The following is a 22998-nucleotide window of genomic DNA, read 5'->3' as shown; positions in this document are numbered from 1 at the left end:
TCGGTCTGTAGTGCAACGCATAGCGTGCGGTGTGAAGTGTGTACCACATACAAGCCGAAATGGGCACGGACAGCAAGCTTTCACTTTCGCCATTATTTACTTGGGACTCTCATAATAAAGCGACCGTAAGAACATTGAGGCCCAGCTGTTGTAATGACCATGGCCACCATTAACCACTTACCCGTATCGTTGTAATTCTCGATTTACGCAAGAGAGGGCCAGGTGAGAGGTCAAGCAGCTGGCTAGCCCTGTCAGCTGCCAAAATCGTCAGGAAATTTTATAAGGGAAGAGGAGCATGAAGGCGCACAGAGGATGCTTGAATCATGCTCGAGTATTTTGACCAGGGCTTCGTCAATTCAAGGTGACCACAAGACAGAAATCTGGTGTGTTGCTGTGGCACGTAAAGCAGGGAGATAGGACGATGCCGGGCAATGGCGATGATAATGACAACCTGCTAAACAGGACGCCAGTATCGGGGCAGCCAACGTTGTCATAGATGCTACCAAAGACTGCCACAGACTTACTACACTTTTCCCGCAGGGCGACCTCTTCTGGATCGCAGTTTCCCAGGGCAACAGCCCCTAACCAGATAATAGGAGCTCCTGGGGCCTACTGATGCCCTCATGGCTCTAGCCAGCAGCCAGTTAGAGAATTCCGTGTGCTTTCTCGATAGTACTGCTACTGCTGGTACTATCCCCACTGTGTGCTTGCGAGCTGTTGTTCATGCATAGGGGCGGGCTTGTCGATATCTTTTGGCGTAATTTTTCATCTTCCAAGTCCAGACAGGCGGGATTTAGTAGCAGGTTTTGTTGCAGGATCTCATTTCTCCTGCCTGCAGTAGATTTGCGTAACGAGGGCAGCCGATGACATGTGCAAATATGTGGGTGTAGATACGATTAGAACGGAGATTTGGGGATGACATCTCATTAGATTATCTGGCGACGTTTAAGAGAGCTTTGGACTAGGAGTTGTCCTCTAATAAAGAAAAACGTTTTGTAGGAAATTCGACCGACAGCGTGATAGTCGCCCGTCTTTTTTCCGCTGCCCTTAACCTGCGTTAGTTAATTGTGCTACAAAGAGCCATACGTGTGCCGTTGTGTACCTTGACGTACCGACCTTTGTAAAGGCGACAGCAAACGATTTATATAAGTACGACCCCTGCGATAAGTGCGACAAGCTTGTACCACTGGTGAAGCTTGTACCGAAAAGAGCGGACCCTACATGTTGTTCACTGATATATTTGGTTTTGCAGTAAAGGTTAGGAAAGCTATCATCGTAGATGTGGATGTTGTTTTCTTTCGATATAGTTAACAAAGCGTGATCACGTGTTGCTAAGAGACTTGATGCCAGGTTAAGCTGTTAAATTCTTACCTCACGGGAAATCTTTTCCGTAATAGACTTAAACTCACAGCATCTAGACTCGCGCTAGCCCGATAGCTAGTAATGCGACTCAAAAAAAAATGTCACAATAACAGATGGCGGAAATGCTCATGGCCTCGAACAAACAACATCAGTACGTGCCAATGGACATGGCCTATGTCACAAATTGATGAAATATACGAGTTCAAATATGGATTTATAGACCACATTATCGCATATAATACATAATGCCACCATGGACTTCGTTAGAAGCAATGGCCGCTGGGTTTTGTAGAGGCGTCTTTAGGCTACACGCTTTAGCCCGCACTCCCTTTTTTCGTCCTCTTTTCAGAGAAATTTCACAAATTACCCTTCTTATCATAACGTAATTTTACAAATGTTTCATATTCAATAGCGATCTCCATGGGTAACGGTTGATATTGAATGTAATTCTTTCTTACAGACTGCGCGAGGTAGCGTCCCACCTTCAACATGGCGACGTGCCTCTTGCCGTCCTCCAGAAGACGCTCACATATGCTGCTTGTGTACTTGACACTGTCTGCCAGGAAGAAACAAGGTATGTAATACCATGATCTTTGGCCACTTATTCAAAAAAACGACAACAACTAATTACCATCCCACCACCAGAGAAGCCATTTATTATTAAAAATAATAATTTCATTTTTAGCATGAAGCACAGTCTGTTGTTGAAAGCAATAATAACGACGTGTAATTATCTTTCGTGGAAATCGAGGCAACACCAGTAATAGCTGATTACGCGCTCGTTTTGTGAATATAAAAATTTTCCATGAATATATATAGGAAATGTTATATTTCATAGATTTTGTACAATTGCTTGATGTAGTTAAACTTTGTTGCACCTGCATAATGCTATCAGGAAAAACGCTCGTGCGTTTGTAGTATTAAGAACTACATCTATTCAGAATGCGTTTTATCTGCCTAATCACACAGGCCCGCGTATGATTACAATATATTTCCTATGTACTGTGTTTCTCCAATAGACGTACGACCCCTCGATATGCTTATGTGTTTGTCATGTACAGAAAATAGCTCTGTAAAACAAATCCTTTTAGGTGGTTCCGAGCGTTTCCTCGCATTTTGGTGGTTTGCTTGCTTGCATATCGTGCATGAATTTGACATGCTATTGACATTGAAAATGCACGTGATAGGCACGTAAAATTTAGAAAATCTACTTGCCAGACACGTAAAAAAAATGTATTACACGCTTGACACGCCTTTTATCCTGTGAATACGTTAAAATTAACTATGCATCAATGGAATGGACATATGCATACAACAGATCGCGTTTGAGCTATAGCTGTAAAAAGTCTTGTTCCCAGAAAGCTGTCTGTCCAACCAGAAATGTTTTACGTAATGAATTCCTTATGCCAGTTAGCAGTGCCACCAGCGTATCGTGCATTTTCTGAAAGCTGTTTGAGCTCACCCCATGACGCAATGCACTGAATCGCCCTAGGCTCTATATTAAGCACCCCCTAAACAACACCACAATCACATTTCTGCCGTGAAACAACGCGCAGGCTTTCCTCTAAGAGCCTTATTCATTCAGTAAAAAACAAAATGTAAATGGGAAGATTAACGATAATCGCGTTTGGAATAAATGAATAGATCTATAAGAGGAAGGTATACAATACAGTGACATACGTAGAGCCCTAATGTAAGTTATGTCTCCTCGAGGTCAGCGGCAGTCATGGACGGCGCGGCTGATACGCGATCGTCATTTTTAAAGCAGTTAACGATATTATGTTAACTGAGCTATACTACGCTTAGTATTATTATTATTATTATTATTATTATTATATTTGCTATTAGAGGTAGTTCATAAAAATATAGAACAAGCTTCTACTGTTATGATAGTGGTGATTAGATAATACAACATTCACAATAGGAATAATGAAAAAGGGAAATATATCAAACAAAAATCACTAATTGACGAAGTTGCGGTCTTTCAGTGACAATTCCCAATGTCTTTTTCGTTGCCTATTTCTATGAAATATACTGTCTATAGTCTTAAATAGTCCTAACTCAAGCGACCGATTCAAGTTGCCGGTAACGGCAAGCGATGAGCGAATTTTCAGACCTGGTAACACGGTCTCTGGTGGAACGACCCATACTCTGTTGTACTTAACTTGGCTTTTAACGAAATCAGTTTTAATTTTTCGCTCAGTAACTTTAAGCAAAGGAAAGCTCTATGAGGAACGTCGGGCTGAACGACACGTAGCTTAGCGTAACCGTTTTTGCACGCTACTGCCCCCATCACCCGTGGATCTACCAATTTTGCAGCAGAAAAGGCGATTTATAGGCTGTGTCTTAGTTATAGATCTAAGGCCTCCCCCTGTTAACCATTAGGTACCATTTACTATCTCGATTTGTAGATGTTATCGCTTTGGAACGGCCTGTGCTGTACAAGTGAATTATTCACCTTGTTCCTCGTTTTTACGATTTTTAATACTGCATTCGATTATGAGTGATTTAGGTGGTGAAATCAGTGTCAGGTACGATTCGCTGCTTACGGAGAGGTTTAATTCCTCGAAATGTTTCACTATATTCCATAAATCAGTACGACGCTTTGCACCGACTCCGTGAACTTCCAAAGCGATGTACCGCAGGAGGGATCGATTGCTTCGTCTGCCGCCAGCACGGGTAGATCTCCCGATATCATACTATAGAAACAAATTATAGAGATGTGTTATTATCGGCCGTTTACAGCGAAAATGCTGCTGGTTCCGGTCGATCGTTAATCGAAAGGCTCAGCCATGCGATCCTTGCAGGACCTTGGGGGCTGTTAGGATGGCCTGCAGCTTAGTATTCATACAACCACTGATACTTGAGGGAAACCGACTTGCCAACCTAGTCCAGAAGGAACTTATTTAAGCTGGCTCTTGAAGTAAGTCATATTAAAAAGTAGACCGCTCCGTGAGAGTTCATCAGTAAGGATCTGTGTTTTCAGTATTTCAAACGTGGTAGATGGGTTAAAATTTTCATCTTGTCTACGTTGGGGTAGTTTTGCTCTTTAATGAAGGCTTCGCGACGTTTATAAAAATAATGTTAATATAGGTTTTACGTCTTCGCCAGCCAGTGATACTGATGCGCGAGCGGTTTTGCCTAGTTAAAAGTCTACGACGGTACACACCTGCAGTAAGGGGTTTGAGCTGCTTTATTGAAACGAAGTTCAGCGTAGCTTATTAGCCCTGTCGAATATTACATCAGTTTTCATGAAACACCGAGCCACTCGGAGCCAATCATCAAGCACGCCATCATCGTCCTGATATTCAAAATTAGTTAATAGATAAATCCTACTAATTTGAAATTGACCCGCTGGATCCTACTACAGTGCTGTATTCTTCTGTCATTTCTTTGCTGGGCATATCAATTTGTATAGTCCACCGGGGTTATCCATCATTTTCAATATACTTTTGATGAGATGTATCCTGCCGAAACAGGCTCCAACAAGACCGGGATACGAATGCGACAAAAGGGAACTATCTATATATAGTATTATCGAGATATTGACAAAGCAGTCTACTATTGTTTTTTTTTACCGTACAAATTGACTCTTGGTAGGAAATCTGCGTTTTTTTCTAATTGACGAGCCCACTAAATGAAGCGGAATAGAAACACGACGTGCGGCTCTCCTCCTCGATCCTTTTCTATTGTTTAATATATTTGCAAAGGATCTGTAAATCTCCAAAGTGTTAATCACCACTGGATCTTTTCTAGCGTATGCCAACAATACTTTTCTTTTTTCTCGGCTGAGGCTTACCCTTCAACTTTTAAGTTTCGTTAAATGAATGTAGCTTCTGCAAGGTCAGCCTAGGCGTTTTCGATTGATTGCACAAAGACAGTGGCGACATTATTCGTATTGGCAAGGTCATGGACGGAAGCGCCTAATCCGGTTTGCTTTGAACACCAGTTTATTGTTTCTTCTATATAAAATAGAGCTGTTTGATGTTTACTTTTACTACCTGTTAAGCTAGTAAGGCGAAATCGAGCTCGTGCTGGGAAGTTTACCCATAAAAAATGCCGTGCCATTCAAAATCAGGATCATATCTAGCAGATCTTTGCGATCAAAACATAGTAGGCTCTCTTTTAGTCAAAATGGTGTTTATTACTCGACTTGTGCACTTTAGTATTTACTAAAATAATTTAGAGACCACGGAGCACTGCTCTAGAGTTTATTTGCTTTAGTTCGTTTCAGTATCTTATTTGTTTACTGCATTTGTGACATCCTCTTCTTGGCGACCTATAATAACTAGCGTTGTTCATACATAAGCTGTGCTCCTAAGATATGTTGTAGGGCTTTCAGGGCAACAGCCTATTTGGCCAAAGCATTATTTCCTGCCGCTTCCTCATTTGTAATATCTTAAAAAAGATTAGAAATGAGTCACATATGGTGGTAGATATCGCGTGGAGAATGCTTCCCCTTTCGATAAAACTAAGGGTAGTCTTTAATTATGAATGTACCAAAAAAAAATATTTAATCCGTCTGTAAAATGGAATATGTCAATTTAAATATAAAAAATAAATGATCTTGCACCAAGAACAGGGCTAAGGCTCTCAGGGGCTATATATATATATATATATATATATATATAGTAAATCGTATTGCATTACATTATTTCTTGTGATCTTGAAAGCCTTGTCCTAGACGTATGAAGTCGACGATAATCATTGTTAGCCGCACAAAACTTATATCTGCCCTTTTTTTTTATTTATCCATTTATAAATTTAGCCAAATTTGATCTTTAAATGTATATTGTATATGTACTTGGTATACATATATACATGGTATGCATCACGTAAAATTCGGCGTCACGCATTAGTAAGGCTTCAAATAATACTAATTCTTGAGGATCTCAATTCGTGCAGCCGGTCCACCAAACACAGGTCACTAAAATCGTTGTCAATAAAACGATACACTTCTTCCTGAAAAATATACCTTTGACGACACTGTTCAGTCCAATTGTACTATAAACCTTGATATTATAGACAGCGCATCAGTTGCAAGGAAAACTTAATAGACGGTCAATACTTAAGTCAATACGTATTGAGCAATGTGTCCCGCGGAAAATAGCACAAATAGAAGACTACATACAGGTAATACGACAATGCGTCCAAGTATAGAAGGTACTTTATATTTCGGAAATACTGCCGGTTTTTCAGACTCTCGTTATTTTATTTGGCATGGCGTGGGTGGCACAAGCTATCTGTTAGCTAACTCTTAATTATGCCTCCCAAGAACCAGCTAGCCTATCCTAGGTACAGTGGCCTTAGAAAGCATTCTCACGGCCGTTCTTTGGTACTGTCCGCCTGCTGGTACAAGACCTTTTATGTCTCACCTGTCATTCGTTTGCAGCTTCAAACGAGACAACTTCTATAGAGACGCTTTCCGCATAGGTATCGTTTCTTCTGAGGCTTTGCCCAACCAGACTCGATCCGATATCATTCTATATTCAAATTCGAATGTCTTTCAAAGTAGACTGCAGTAGCGTAATAGCGAGACTGTTTTTACTTTCCTCTCGCGAAGATCCTTCTGTCTTTCTCTATCCATCCAATGGAGCCCCACCAAGCAGCCAAAGTCATCGACTCCTGTACTAAGTACTTGTTCCTTCTAAGGTCTACCTGCTCTGTCAACCCTCTTAGTTCTATATTCTCAGTCATTTGTAAGGCCGCCATTGCCTAGACCTTACTTATCTTCACTTCTTCATACCATCTTATCCACTCTTGTATTCCCTATCCGCATAACGGATTCAGCAGTTTCCGTTCACCGTAATATTGGTAGTAACCGGGAATTAACTCTAGCTAGCAAGTCTGCTCTGCTGTAATCCTCCTTGGACTTTTCGTTCCCCGTCGCTCTTGGTCAACGGGAGCAAGCTACCAAAGGCTTTGAAGGGCCCCTTCTGGCCCAGCTGTGAGCTGGGACCTGGTGAGCGTTTCGTTCTTACAAATTTAATTACTCTCAGCCGTTCTTTCGTTCGCTCGCTTAGCCTTAGACTGCTTCTCAAAAGCCTTGGGGATCCTCAGGGTGAGCGAGAAAAGTACCAGTCACTGAATGTAAAGTAAGCCCGGCGGACAGTAGAATTCATCAACATGAGAAACGACCAACCATATGGTTTCTTGCGGGGTCGTCGTAGTAAATAGAATGGCAGAGGATACAGAGAAGATTACGCAGCAGACCTGGCAATGGACTAAATACGTTAGTATTTGGCTATCCTGGTTGTCTGATCCTCCGTCGTATTTTTGGCCAATTTTTATTTGGTGGTCAGCCCTACTCCTGCTAATATACTGCCTGGTCTAAGCCTACGGTACATGCAGCCAATCGCTTCGCCAACACTTCGCTAGTCGGCTTTCAAGGTCCTACGCGGAAGTGGTGAACAGCTAAGGGCACAGCCGTTGAGGTATACTATCCGCAAGCAGACTTTGGGGCCACTGTAACAGGGTATATGAACCCACTATGGGCATCCTATGCTCCTACTGATTATGTTTCAGCGTCGTAACTCTTATATATTATTGTGTTTCTCGGAGAATGCAGGGTACTGGAACATGACAACTTGACATCTAATCCTCAGAGTTCTTATAGAATCAGAATTCGAATAGACTATATCAATGATTCTTGCCACCCTTGCTGCAAAATGTGTTTCAGCCTTACTGCTAAACTTTATCAGAGATAACAAACGCAATTGGTGAAGCTTGTGCTTCATGGATCCGAAAACTTGGATTTCCAAGGACGCTACTGGAGGGTGAGTGTACCATGAGATCCAACGCAATCAAAGAGACCGCCGCCTTTGATCTTTTTTGTCTACCACTTGTATCGATGAACTATATAAAGTGGATTTCTGAAGTTTGAGCATGGATTCGCTTGTGCACAGTTGTAGAGAAAAAAATTAGAAATTGGGAAGGCAACTAAACATACCTGTGGTCTTTTGGTTGCAAATCCTACTGAGTCGGCATTATGTCGGAAATTATTTTGCTAACCCCGCTAAGATGGCAAAGCCAGCAAGGATTATTCCCGGAAATATTTTGTCAAAATGAACATCTCTGGCTTCGAATTGTCCTTCATTCAGTTTAACTTTCCGACGTTGTCGGTTGAGTTTCCGTTATCTCCTGTTGCCGCTATGTGACTGCTTGGTGCACCTCATTTAAAGCAGCACTTATAGTGAAAAACTCTCTCTCTCTCTCTCTCTCTCTCTCTCTCTCTCTCTGTTATTGCCCTACTTGTTACTTCGTCAACAGGCATATTAGCAGTGAACGAGTGCACGGTTTCTACAATCTCGGTCAATTCAGCTATCTCTCTAGACTCCTAACCAGGTCTTACTTGCGTCTGATCTGTATATCAGTCCACTTTTAGACCTGCCTGTTTATAGGCATCATAAATAAGTCGACCAAGTTTCTTTTTTTTAACGACGTTTGGCACTGGCCAAACGCAGCAGAAGTGCTGACAGCACGGGGCAGTGATCGGCTCTTTTTTTTCGGCAACCCATCGTTCACTTCACCTGAAAAACGTCTGACGCAATTTCAGCTTGGTCTGTTGCATGTCAGTTGCAGAGCAAGACAGTCTTGTGTAACTACCGTCTTTCAACCCGTTAAGGTACAGTAGATATACACATAGGCGCTGTTCGGGTGATACCTGCCTACCCATTGGAATTTTTTTTGCCTCGATTTCAAGTGAGAGTCAACTATCAACTGGGCGGCAGTCCTATAGCTTTTTATTATTTTGAGTACCCATTCAATTTGCGCAAAAAACATTGAAAAAAATGCCGACTTTTACTTAACCCATACACAGACAGATCCTCAGACGAAGCGGGGCTCGATGCATGATATTATAATGTTAGCAACGGACAAGCCAGATATTACATTATTATAAACAGCTAGATCGTATACACGATGTAGTTAAGAGCTTAATATAGCAACGTATAACGATTTAGATAATCAACTCCCATTTTTCTTAGGCAAGAGAAACAGCTCGTCGAATGTTCGGTTCCTCTAAACAGGTGCCATTTGTAGAGTCATCTGTTACTAGGGTTATTGCCACCTGCTATGGGTAGGTCCAAGTGAAGCAAAGCAAAATTCACAACTCGTCTCTATTTTATGATACTTTAGTGATGTTAGGCCTGCGGTTCTCGTCTGCCTATGCCAGATGTAAACAAATTTGCTGTTGAAAAACACTGAATACAGCTCAGGTTATGGAATGAAGGGCGTCTTTTTCTCGGACCAACGTAAATGAAGTGTTTGCCTCGTCCTTTGTAAACATTCCTCCAAACAGCCACTTAGTCCATTTACTGGACTTACTTTCTACTTCATGTGAAAGTTAATTTTCTCCTTCAGGCGGCTCATTTCGCCAAGCTCAAATAATCACTTTTATTTGAATTATCGTACGTTGTTAGTCCATAAGCTAAGAAAATATCTGAAACGTCGTCTTAAGAAACAATATTTGCCTAACACGAAATAATTAAGTTGAGTGGATGATTATAACTTACGTTAGTAGTAAACAGTTATAACAGTATATATGTGGTAAAGTTTTGTACTTCATCTCATAACAATAGGGGCCTTAGAGTACAAACGCGACTTTAAATCAAGCTGCGCTACGAAACATTCGATTTGGTAACGTAAACAAATTTCGTGGGCGTTTTGTCGTGACATTCTGCTATCGTTGTTTAGATATGAGCATTGCATGTTTTGGTTAATGCGTTTAAATGCATAGTCAAATGCGGTCGAATTATGCGGTCGGGATTCAGCCAAGATTGTCGCATCAGTATATCATGAACGGTCCCTAAGATGGGATAATGATGGCGTTCATTTTTAGTTGGTTTTGCTTCGTTCAAACCTGTCCTGCCGAAGGCGCTGGAAGAGTGGCCTGTTTCGGGTAGCGAAATCCGCTCGACTGGGGTCTAGGGCTTGAAGCGTTTCTCCACTCTCCAGCAGAGAATAAAACGGCAAGTTTCATTTACACCTGCAACGACCGACGCTTGATATGTTAGTGGTCTAGCAGCTATCCAACTTGTCAATCTTTTTTCAGAGATAAGTTAAGTGGAAGGGCAGCCGGTATGAATTTACGCTGTAAGGCATATATCTAACCACATATGCTTTCAAATGCTTGGCTTTCTCTGTTTTTCTTGCAAACATCGACCTCAACATAACACTAAATAATCGAGTTCGTATGCCGTAATCCTCTCTTACAACTGCTAACTGTTAGTCAGCTATTATGCTGACCAACGCCTGTCAACGTGGCCCGCTCCGGAAACGAGCGTATCATCATTTTAGCTGTCCTTTGTTGGCTGTTTTGAAAAGGGGTAGATAGAAAACTTTCAGTCGTCCTATGAATCCTCAGAAATTTACCTCTGTTTTGCTTAGCATTTTTGAGATTGACCATTCGTTTCTATCCAGCATCTCAGCATCCGTTACGATTCAACAGCATCTGAGCTCGAGGAGATATCGATTTTGTTGTTCCTGAACAGCCGCGTGACCGTCGCTTGTTGTGATTTCTGTTAGTTTTTTTTTAGACGATACGGCGTCGAGTTGTTATGAGTGGACGTCCAGCGTCCATTATTCTATCGAGTTTATCAAACGTATGGTATAATATGATTTTGTGGTTGCCGACTATAGTCAGATGTTACAGTATCGTTACCTGTCCTTGTCATCAAACCCAAGATTTTAGTGTGGCTTTGTCAAACATATTTCCTCATTTGAATGCCCCCCCACTCTTTTATCGAACTCGCTTATCCATCTTTTTTCTCGTTGCCCTTTTTCTTTCTTCTCTCTATGAACGACGCTTCTCGATCGCTGGTTTCATTCAGTCTTTTCGCTGGCCGACGACCTGCGTCGTTCCATTTTCATTTTCCATGTACGCGGACAACGCTGACTCAGCCTAGATCCTGCTCCGATTCGCGTCCGAGACCTTGTCAAGTCAGCGACTTTTCTTTCTGCGGGACTCGGGAGCGTTACACGTTTCGTCTCCTCGTTTGACGAACCCGGCTACTCAGCTATCGTTGTGACTCATTGCGATAAAATCTTTTGTCTCTCGCTTCTCCACCTACCCTAATCCGTGTTCTATTTTATTCCTTTAAAATCCAATATTCCTGTGAATATGTCAACAAGTTAGCAAATGTCAGTAACTTTCCTCTAGCTCTACCGATATGGCCGAATGTATTTTGCCGATGAAATTCACGACCGTGCTGTTCCTTCTCTGCTCTCGGATGTTTCTCTATCGGATTTTTCTTAACTTCTTTTTGACTCTTCGATCTGTTCCATCCACCTTTCCGCACGACCGCAATCGTTTGGTTTTCTCAAAAGTCCCTCCCACTTCTGTTAATATATTAAGATGACTTCTTCGCTCGAACTTTCCTGTATGTACTGTTATTTTATGTACGTACATTCGCTTAGAATGATACACGAATCGCCCAATTTATCAATTCCTCCGCATTTCACATTCGTAATCTTCCTCTATCTTTTGATCTTTGTTATTATTTATGAACCTACCTGTTTGTTTCTCTATGATCTACGGATCCCTTGTTGCCTCTGTCTTTTTCTCGTTATCTCTATATACGTATCATGTCGATGGTATCTGTATCATATTATATCTCCCCCAGGCAGGGCAGATGGGGTCTGCAGCGGGCGTCTGAGGGGTGGCTCGGCAGGCACCACAGTGCGCCAGCAATCGCATTATCAGCCACTGTTACTGCCGCTGCTGCTGCTGCGACGGCGGCAGGGTGTCAGCCCACCCCAACAACGCCGCCTCCACCCCCTCAGGCTACACCGCCGTCGGCGACTTGCTTGCCGCCAGCGGCGCATCGCACCGCCGCAGTCGTCTCAACCATAAAGACTACTTCAGCTTCTTCAACTAGTGCGACTTCTGCTGCTTCTGATTCTCCTTGCACGAGGACGATGGCGCCCGTTTTGTCGAGCAGCGGTGCAATAATTGTCGGCATAGCACCTCCAGCTGGGCCTGAAATCGCTGCAGCAGCAACAACAACAACATCATCATCTATTAACGATACTGATGCAAGGAACAGTCGTACATCACCAGGCAGCACGGCGTCGCCATCAGCTGCCGCAATAACAACAACTGCACCGCGGCGCCTATTGACGGCGACCTCGAGTACGACGGGCGGCCTTTTAGCGTTCTCAACGAACCGATCGTCTTCGCCCGGACGCAGCTCTTTGGCGGCCGGTGCCCGCTGTCGACTAAGCGCGCAGAAGAGCATCGACGTCATTCGACTAGGTGAAAACGAAAACAGCCAACGTGAGCAGAGGCGTGCCGCATTGTTGAGCACCAGAACGGAGGGCTCGCCACGCGTCCAGCGTAGCTCCCGTGCCCCGGCCAGGGGTCGCAACGCCACCACTGACAGGTGCATTTTTGCCCCCTCTACAGTCACTCGACTGTCCATCGTGTCCGTTTCATTACATCGTACAATACAGATAGCACCATTCCGTTACTCAGCCGCGTTCTGCTATGATTCTAGGCAATTCCAACCAATTTTACCCACAAACAGCTACAGCCATCAATTATTTTGTCTAAGCAACACTTTCCTTATATCCACCTTCAATATATCCCCAAACCTCTCTGTTGACCTCGTCATCACTCTGTACCTGTGCTTTGTTTACCACTCAATTACATAATATTCCATTTCAGTCCGTGTACAGTGAGCGAGCGAGCGAGCGTGTTTTTGGTTGAGAACGCGTCCCAGGAACGTGTCTAAGATCTACTTACTATCTGGCCGACAAGCTTATTCATGGGTACACTGACCTATCATGCCACACATACAACGATTGACACACCGAAACAGTTTTCGCTGACGTTCTATATCAACAAGCTTGTTCCCTCGTATATGAGCGACGACGTAACTAGCTGAGTATACCCTGTATCCATGCGCTACTTTGGTTCACTTCTGAGATCTTGCCAGGAAAGCTGAGAAAAGGTGGCTGAGACAGCTCCTCGCCAACAGACACTATCCAAAAGGGTCGATTAAATAATAACTATATTTCAATGTCTATTCATATACCTTATATAGTGTTTCTCATATTTGTTCGTGTAAGCACCAACTGCCATAGCTTATCAGCGTTTAGCTGACCTTCACATACACTAACCTAAGTAATAGTACATAACGCTATCATTCGTCTAAGGTCGCTATGACTATCGCCGGTTCTCTATTACCGTATTAGTTTCTGTAAATGTGCAGGGAGCTTTTTGCATGCGTCATCATTAATTGATTGATTCCATATTGTTAAACTATATAATAACGACGCGTCGTGCCAGGCGTAACGATTGGCCTAACTGTTCTCCATTATTCGTTATGTGAGATTCCCTTGGACCTTTTTATTGGACAACACCTCAGCCTTTCAAACTCTATTTCTTTTAGAGCTAACGCCCAGTATCGATGTCGCTCTCATTCCGCAATTCCTCTTACATTATTTTATTACACATATGCTCTGTTATGAATCACGTTGTTTTGATTCACCGCTTTTAGCTACGGCTTCATTATAAAGCATTGTCGTTGTACCTATATTACCATTAGATTTAATGTTATCATCAGCATCCGTTGCTGAAGACGTTGATCGGCTTTGAACGATATCAGACAGTTACGCTCGACAAAAAAATGAAGCTCCTAGAAGAAGAAACTCTAGCACACCCTTTCTAACTATAGCGGTTTTCGCTCACCTCGTGTGATATCATTTTCACTATTCTATACGTCGATGGCAGGCACTGCTCGCTGCTCGAGAAACACGCACCAAGTTAATTTAATCACTAGACTAACTTCCCAATTGTAGTTACACGATGACCTAATAGCACTATCACACACGATTAGTTCGTCATCCACAGTTAATCCACGAACAGTATTTAACGATCGATGTTAAATTTGCCAATATTTTGTCATGACTCGTCATGGCGTACCTATCCACCATGTTGTTCCGTCTGCCCCGCGACCCACTATCGTCCTGTAGTTGTGCCTGCCTGTAGAACGCAGCACTATAATTATCTACCTATTATATTATAATTTCAGGTTTATTCCATTGTATTCAACCTCGTTCATTGCGTGTTCCACACAGAACCAAGTGTCTTTTTTTACCGTTGCTAGAAGAAGGAATCTTTTTAAGTTTAGAACGAAATAGCCCACTAGCACCGATCACTCGGTAGAAACGTTCTTGCCCCTAATTATTATCGCTATTAGAAAATCACCACACAATATTAAGCACTGAGCAATCTCAATGAGCGTTGTTCACATCCTATCATATTATATCATTATAGGTCTTGAATTCTTTGTTTTCAGAATATATATAGACTAACTGATCGAAGCTGACGTCAATGCTTGATTGACTGCAGTCAGTGACGGACGACCCATAACGCTTGTCCTATTTTATGCAAGAATTCCTTTTGCGTACCTTTACGTACTAGTATAAAAACATGTTCGAGATAGTGCCTTTGATAGTAATTCTGTCTCGTAAAGAGTAGACATGTATACGACTCAACAGATCACACCTGAGCCTAACTGTCACTCTAAGTAAATGACATACGTACACGTTAGAGAATCATTGATCGTATTTTGATAATATTTTTAAATGGTGTGTGTGTGTGTGTATATATCGTTTTGTCTGTGTAGATAGATTTGGCAGAGACAGGTGCTACTATTGCAATTGTTGCAGTCGATTTGATAGCTTTTGCTAACGTACTTAGAAACCGTCACGGAACAGTAGAGACTCGCTGATTGACAGAGAAACGCGAAAACGAAACAATACGATGTCGTTTTCTCAGGACGTAACGCGTTTACTCAATCGTTTCTACTGAGTTTCATAATTGCCACCAGTCGCATTTCTCTATGCTGGCCACGAAGATAAACTATAGCAGAAAAGCCTACTTCGGATTTCAGCGAAAAGCAAATCCATCTATTTGAACAGTTGAATACATCAAAAGTCAATAAGGGGAACGTGTAAAATTCAATGCAGGTCCGTATAATGTTTAGTATAGCAATATATATCTATTTTCTACCGAGTTACTACAACTATTTTTTTACGTCGACGTAATGATAGGTGACTAGATGGTTGTATGCCAATGGTGGGGGTTTGCTCGTACGCTATACTTCATCGACAATCTGGCCGATACACTTATTAATATTCAATTACAATTAAAACTATATCGTCTAAAAGAAGCTCCGCGAAGCTATGTCCGAGCATGCGTTAGTTCTTACCTATTCGATCGCTGAGCGATGGCCAGGTTGGCTCGGTTGAATCGCCTGCTGTTGGTAAGGTCGTTGTTATAGGTTCCGCTGTTGTTTCGTTCGTGTTCCAACTCAAGAGGTCATATAATTCCTGGAAAGGCGGAACCCGCAGAGCAGTCAGTGACTGGAAACAGGTTGGGTTCTACCTAAAGACTCAACTGCACCAATTTGAAATTAAGAAATGCGTTTTGAGTACTGGCCCTGGAGGGGTGGAACCGTCACGGGGAACGGAGGTTGGAAACTAAATAGGCACGCAGACGAAAGGCAGGAAGGGAAGATAAGCGAAAACAAAGTATAAAGCGCCAAGTAAAGAAGATATAGAAAAAAAAAAAGATTCCGAAGCTGAACAAAGCTGCTACTGCTTAGAACAAGAAGCGGTGCTTCTGAAATCGTGAAAGCCGCAATGTGCACAAAGTAAATCTATCTGTCTATCTTGTAACGGCTTGTTGCAACTGATGCTTTGTTTGATATAACAGGACCTTTTGCGGGAGCGCGTGTAATGGGAAAAGTAAACGTAGCAGTCAACTATCAGCGGTATGCAAAAGTGCGCACATTCTCTCTCTGCAGTCAATATGACCGATATCCAATTGGTTGGAATGGATGGGTTACAGAACGCATCCTCACCAATTTGAAGCACTAGGGACCGAACCTGAAAGCTTGCCAAGGTGCTTCCATTTGTCGTTGCGGCTGCTTTCATGTTCTCTTGGTTGGCCTCTTTTTCGTTCATGCCCACACTTTCCGTTGTTCTCGTCTCTGTGCTTAGGCAGGCATTAAAGAATGTCCGTTTGTGGGCGGTCTACAGTTTGGTATTCGATGGTTCGCCCTATTCACTAGACGCCTGGCCGGAATGCGAGTGTGGAACTCGTATACGTATACAAGTGTATCGAAAGCAATCAACATGTGGCAATTGAAAATCCCTCTGGCTTCGCTGTTTTGAACCAAGTATAAGAGGGAAGAGTCAGTCCAGCCTACGTGTGTATGTGCATGCCCAGTCTTTTATAGTGCGCTGGTACGCTCGGCTGAGCAGGCAGTAAGCACAATGCACTTTCAACTCATCTCGGATGCGTCCTCACAGGTTCCACTCAACCGTTTTATGAGTAGCATCTGTGGATAATCGTGCCATGAGTCAGTTCCCAGAGAATTCACCAATCGAATTGCATAGATTCGAATGGGCTGATCTACAGTGGAGCTGAGCGAGTCGCACGGACGACCAGAGAATGAACACGTAATTACGGGCTGATACTGTTATCTCCCACCAGGATTTGCTGAGAGGCGTGAGGGGAAAAGGACACCTGCAAAATAACTGAAAAGAAGTACTGCTCTATGGGAAAACAGAGCTTGCTAGAAGTATAATATTATTTCTAGTTCAGTTTTTTATGTGCGCCGCTTCCACTCTCATTAAAACATACCTCAAATAGCTAGGGTAGGGCAGACAGTCTTCTTTTCTTTGAAAAACGTGGACGACTGCAATCAAAAAAGCCATCTCCTTCATTAGGAACCATTTGTCATTTTGTCAGAGCTTCAGGTCACACGTACAGGCGGGAAGTATTGTAAAGAAGTAAGAAATTGCTAAGATCCTTCTTAGCCTTTTTTTTATTTTAGCCTAGCCATTTCCTTTAGGATGAATTGAATTTGTCACTACGACAAAATCCTTTGTGGATAATATCAGATGCGTTGCATCCTTTGTCCATTACATGGGAGAAGTTTTTAAAGATTTAACTGTACTTTAACTAAAATCGGCAATGACGTAAGCTTATCTTCGTTTGCTGTTTCATTTGATGTTTCGAATATCCCGAATATATTTTGTCATGTTAAAGTCATCGAGTTCATTTAGCAAAGATGAATATCAACCAAAAAGCTGACATAAATTACAACTATATACGTACTGTAAAATTTTCATATGGTTCTATTTTTTAATCAAAACTCCATATGTCATTTTGGCATTGTGCAACGTAATATTCAGTCATGGACTAAACCGAGTGGGTTGGGTGCAACAGTGACCTCGGCCTTCCTGGTTGATTTACGCAAACGCTCATTCAAACTGATCAAAATTGTGCCTTCCTTTCCCCTTTCAATGGGCCTTCTATGTGATTTTTTTTACAGCTTAGTAACCTAAGATGTAAAACGCAGTTCTCTCTGCTCCCACTTGATAGCTTCACAGTTTACTATTTTTCCTACTGCGTTTGCATAGCGTCAAGTTGTATGTATATGTATATTGAACAAATTTAGCGTCATTGCTGTCCCTGAATTTTGCTTTCCTATAAGACAAGTAGCTAATTAAGAGACAAAAAAAAAATATATATATATATATAGATGATACCGTTTTTTATAACAGGTTGCTGACCGTCAGGAGTCGGTTAGCTAAACGTTTTAGTTTGCTCGTCATTTGTGGCGTTTTTGTGATGTACGTTTGGGCGACTTTTAGTGGTATCCGCAAAGTCAGGACACGGCGATAGGCTTCACAACAGCAGTGACTTTTTATCGATCAGGAGATCGATACACGGCCTTTATGATGCTGGCCAGTCGACCCTGCTGCTTTCCGTTAAGGCATCTACTGGTAATTCCAGTTGTGTAAAGTTTCACGGTACAAGCACGGGACGGTACTTCACGCGGTGTATATGGTAGAGGCATGTGAATTTTATAAATTCACATTTGCTCTTAATGTAATGAACCTTGTGTTGCTAATAAAGGAAAAAATCGTGTACATAACCAAAATAAACGGTCGTGACACACTGCAGGCCCGACAGAGATTACAATCAGACAAATAGAAAGCTCACTCGTTTGAAACGTCAACAATGCACCAGTCAATACTGACTTAATGACAAGGACAAACTAATACTATTTTTGAATACCTTGACTATGGGGAAGAACATTTTGAGTTCCTAATAGAGTCGAATTTCGTGCTAACTTCGATCGATAGTGTCTGTGCGCAGAAACAATAAAATGGGGTGAACTGGCATAGAGTTTTTTCAGTAGAAACGAGACGTGGTACAGCTACTTCTAGGCATGTCTACGCCTAAAGAAAATTTACATTAGCAATCGTGTAGTTGACTCCAATAAATCAATGACTCCAATGACTCCAATAAATAAAATGTTGCCTTTTTTGATTAAAATTGGACGAAATTAGGCCGACAAATTGCCCATATACTTTAGACTTTGATGGTGCCACATGCAGACAGATATTCAGCCTGACCAACCTAAATAGGACGTACATATTCTTATAGATATGCAATATATGTGTGACGCACGTATTCATCTTTCTTAATGCATCATTATCTGATCATAACAAAGAGACGGTTATGTAACAATGTACCGGATTTGTCCTACAAGGCGCGTCTTTACAGCTACTGTCTTGCAATGTTGCCTTGACTGGCTGGCTGCCTATGCGGTAATCAGGCAGGTGTTTCATATGCTAAAAATGACGATCACGAAAAAACCTCCAGGACAAAAGCCTAGAGGATTCCGGTCTGCCCTGCTACAGCCGCAGCACAAGGTGCATCACTGCCATTCGAAATTTACGTCGTCTACGGTGCAGTTATTTATAATCAAGGACAAAAAGCAGTCATTTTACTTCACGATATACAGGAAGCTATACTGTTCCTGTTGGCCTTATTAGATTTTTGGTTGTCCACCTTTTAAACAGTATGCTCGTGCACGGAGCAGGCTCAATGAAGAACTCTACAGCAGCGTATAACAGACGAAAAGGATTCTAGGGATGGGAAGCAATATAAAATCAATGAGTTTTGTGGGTCCGTCTACCTCACTGTCCGTTATGGCGTACGTGTACCTCCTATCACCCACACTTGGTCTAAACCTTCCACGTTTACTGATCATCAACTAACGAGAAGGCGCTCCACCAAATCAAGCCTCTGTCAAATAGAAAGTCAGTCAGACAGCTACGTAGAAAAAAGAAAGCGTTGCGAAAGGTAACGGGCTAAAGGAACTAGGGAGACATAACTGAAGAACGATAGGGTAAGTGAACAGCAATAGACAACACGATCCAGCTTTGTCGACCGATACTAACAAGTCGGACGAGCGGGGACACAAACTCATTGTTCTTCCTGAGAATAGCAGCAACGTCAGCGAGCCTCTCTCTGCACCCCTTAGCTTTCCATTTTTATCTCCTTCTTGGTTTGGTAACGGCCAGTAAGTACGGCAGAAAGCCTCACTACCCGTTCCAAAGAACAAACGTGATCAACTTTTTCTCTCCGTCTTTAGGATATACTCCGCAGACCTTCGGTTATTTATTGGAAATAGCCCAGTCCTATTTGTACAACCGAGAAACATGTAAGACATTTTTTCTTCTTTCCTTTGTTTTTCCTTCTATATATATATATATATACACATAGTGTCAACGTAGTCACTTCTCTGCCAAAATCCTTTCGTAATGCCCTTGTTTGTCGCTAGTGCTTGGTAAAGGATATACTTTCATTGACTGCTATTGTCACGACCGTTGCTCCCTACTGCCATTAGGTGTCCAACTGCGACCGCAATTAGAGGTCCGGGGAAACGGAGAGAAGATATTTATAGGGTTCCACTCTTGTCTACAGACTAGCTAGCTACCGAGATACTCTGCTCCAGCATTCAGCTGATGAAGCGGTTGATGATAAAATTAACCTAATGTACGAAAGGAAGACAGAGACAACAAAAAAGTCATTAAGGTCATCATGGAATTTCTTAATATTCCGCAAACCCAAAGCAAGAGCTTGGGTTGCCATTCTATTACCCTAGACTAGACAAGTTCTATAACTTGTTAACAACCAGTTAGTCAATCTATAAACTCATCAAACATCGTTTTCATTATCAGTATACCTTACACGTTACTTATATTTAAATCGTTAAACTGCAACTTTTAAGTCTAATTGTTACGTAAGTGGTAACATATCTTTAGATTTTACTGTGTTACTTAATTCAGTAGTGGCCGAAGTGACCATGTAAGAATGAATGACGCCGTCTCAATTGTCGAGGTATTACTTCTAAAGGTTAAAAAGGTCTTAGATTTTGCTCTTTTGTGCTACCCCAAGTACTTTGGGTCTGATGGGTTGGCCTGGGCGCGGCTCAGGCATCGCAGCGCTGGTTTTCTGTAGCTACTTAGCATTCTGAGCACTAACACATCACCTTATCCTACTTGCCCCTGCTAGAAGAGATCTTTTGAAGCGCCAAGTAAACAACTGCTGGCAGAGCAGCTGTCATAGGACAGGGTAGTGAGGAATTAGAGATCTCCCGGCAAATCCGCGGATGTGAGACTCACAGCTAGCAAGTCGGTGATGCAGAGGAAGTTCTTGTCAAGGAGCAAGTGACGTCGAGCTTTTAGCTCTTTGGCCATTGCACACCTCAAATACTTTGACTGGCTCCTCGACTTGCCGATGTTACTTACTACCTCATTTCCATTTCCGAACTTGAAAGAGGAACGAGTGCTTCTCTGCTCCCATCATCGTTTTTCGATAGCGACTCGCACCCATCGGAATCACTATGTACGTCAACGTCTTAGGTCGCTGACACATGGCCTGCATTTTCTGTACGAAATCCTAAAGCCTTGGGTCGGGCAATTTGTTACAAAAATAAGATTTAGCCAAAATGTAATCGATTTGATGGAATTAACGAACTAGTTGATCTCCATGGTAGGAAAATTCTATAGGAATACAGACTGTGATAATTTTAGTTATATACATCGGTTAACGGTTGGTCTAATGTGATTCGTTCATGAGACCTCGAATTATATTTAGTGCGATTTACACTCCCTGTTTTCTAGCAGCGACTGGCGTGCCCCCACAAAGTCTCGGATTTGCCGAAATATATATTCGGTTTTTTTCTTTTTTTGGTTGCCTAACTTAAAGCTGGGTATGGCCTCCATGGCCTTCTCTCTGAATAATTATAGTAACCGATGCTCTGTAATATAAACCTGGCTTTATTATAACTTATCGCTTAAATGGGTTATATTAGTCCGGTAGTAAATACAAAATGCACAAGAACGCTATTTTAGACCTCTTGGAAATCACTAGTGAAATATAGACGACAAATGAGTAAGCCAAGTGGTGCCTAGCCTCATAATAAAACGTGTACACTTCCGAGACAACAGTTCGTCTTTATGGGGCAGATCCTGCGTATTTGATTTATTTAATATAACTTTACCTACCATGACTGAAACAGGGTGTTGCTTAACCATTTATTTACGTAGGCCATATAACCATTAAAAAATTTACCAGGAGGTGATCCGATCGTTTTTCGTTGAATTTGCTAACGTGTCTAATCTAGACATGATTAGGGGGTGCAGAGCTTGGCATTGGTCGAGCTCATGTGAATACAAATGTTACATTATTGCTCTTATAGAAAACTTATCGAAACATGTACATGCCCATAAAAACATATCTGTTCTTAGTCGTTAGGAAAAACGAACCTACAACAGAATTTCAACACATTCATCAAAGCTTCCTTGTAGCAGTTCTTTATTTCTCTCTATGAATTTACGTAAAAGGCAATAGCGCCATCTGTTCCACAATTTCTTGAGTAAGATCGATCTTAAGGACCATTAATTTCTTTGGGGAACAGCCTTCCTCGTTACCTTATTATTATTCCGACTAATTTTCGTAATTATAGAAGGTAGGAGCAGGTAATTATGTAATGAATCGCTCTATATTCCTGCATGTTAAGAGGTACAGCGAGCAGCATAGCAAGCCCACACGTATTGATTACACAGCTAACGCTTGCCATAACAATCTGAACCACTTATCTGAACTGGATGTTATTATAAAGCTTAATAAGATCAGTTCATCGAGAGCGAATATAGTGGCTGACGTTACTTTAAGTACACAGATTGCCCTTTGAAGGAAACTATGTTGTAGTCGCGACCTAGACATCTCCATGTGCCCCAGTGGCTGTAACTGCGCATACAGAAGACATTATACGCTTGGCGAAAATAGAAAGAAGGTATTGATAATAACCACCTCAAAAAATTTAATGGCGCGATACACCTTTTTACGACTAATCTTATAACGGTATCGCGCAACCGAGAATGATTGCAGAGCGTACATATTACGAAAACTCCTAACTAGGGCCTAACTAGGAAGTTATTAAGAAGTTGTCACACAGTAGTATTTTGTCCAGCTCCGTGCGGTTTTTTTTCTCTACCTTCCGGTTCAAATGCAAAAAGTCGAGCCTGCAGTACGTGGATGAGCATCTTTCTAAACAAACAGTGCTTGCAAAGAGAGCGAGAGATAGAGAGTCTCGCCGTTTAGAGATTTTTCCATCGGTAACTTTAACATTTGCGATTTAGAGTTTAATGTATATGAACGAATCAAATGTATGCTTGTACTTCTGCGCCATTGGATCAGCGCAGTAAATTTTTTAATAAGAAGATGTAGTTTAATTCTTTATATAGTGTCTATTATTT

At 42.0% G+C, this 22998-nt stretch overlaps 1 protein-coding gene across 4 annotated transcripts in view; it reads left to right on the top strand.

Annotated features, from left to right (window-relative positions):
* LOC111263677 (dual specificity calcium/calmodulin-dependent 3',5'-cyclic nucleotide phosphodiesterase 1A) overlaps positions 1-22998 on the top strand; it is a 285107-nt gene that overhangs the window by 219019 nt on the left and 43090 nt on the right. For 3 of the 4 annotated variants that reach the window (XM_086969741.1, XM_086969739.1, XM_086969742.1), the window contains exon 8: positions 1823-1936. In XM_086969741.1, coding sequence (XP_086825867.1) covers positions 1823-1936 — 114 coding nt within the window. Of the gene's footprint in view, positions 1-1822; positions 1937-11915; positions 12744-22998 lie in introns of those variants that run through there. The other variant, XM_086969743.1, reaches the window with a different exon arrangement.

The sequence above is a fragment of the Varroa jacobsoni genome, unplaced genomic scaffold, assembly GCF_002532875.2.
Source record: "Varroa jacobsoni isolate VJ856 unplaced genomic scaffold, vjacob_1.0 scaffold_781, whole genome shotgun sequence".
Lineage (NCBI taxonomy): Eukaryota > Metazoa > Arthropoda > Arachnida > Mesostigmata > Varroidae > Varroa > Varroa jacobsoni.
Note: the sequence above shows the minus strand (reverse complement) of the source record. Positions and strands in the feature narration are given on the sequence as shown.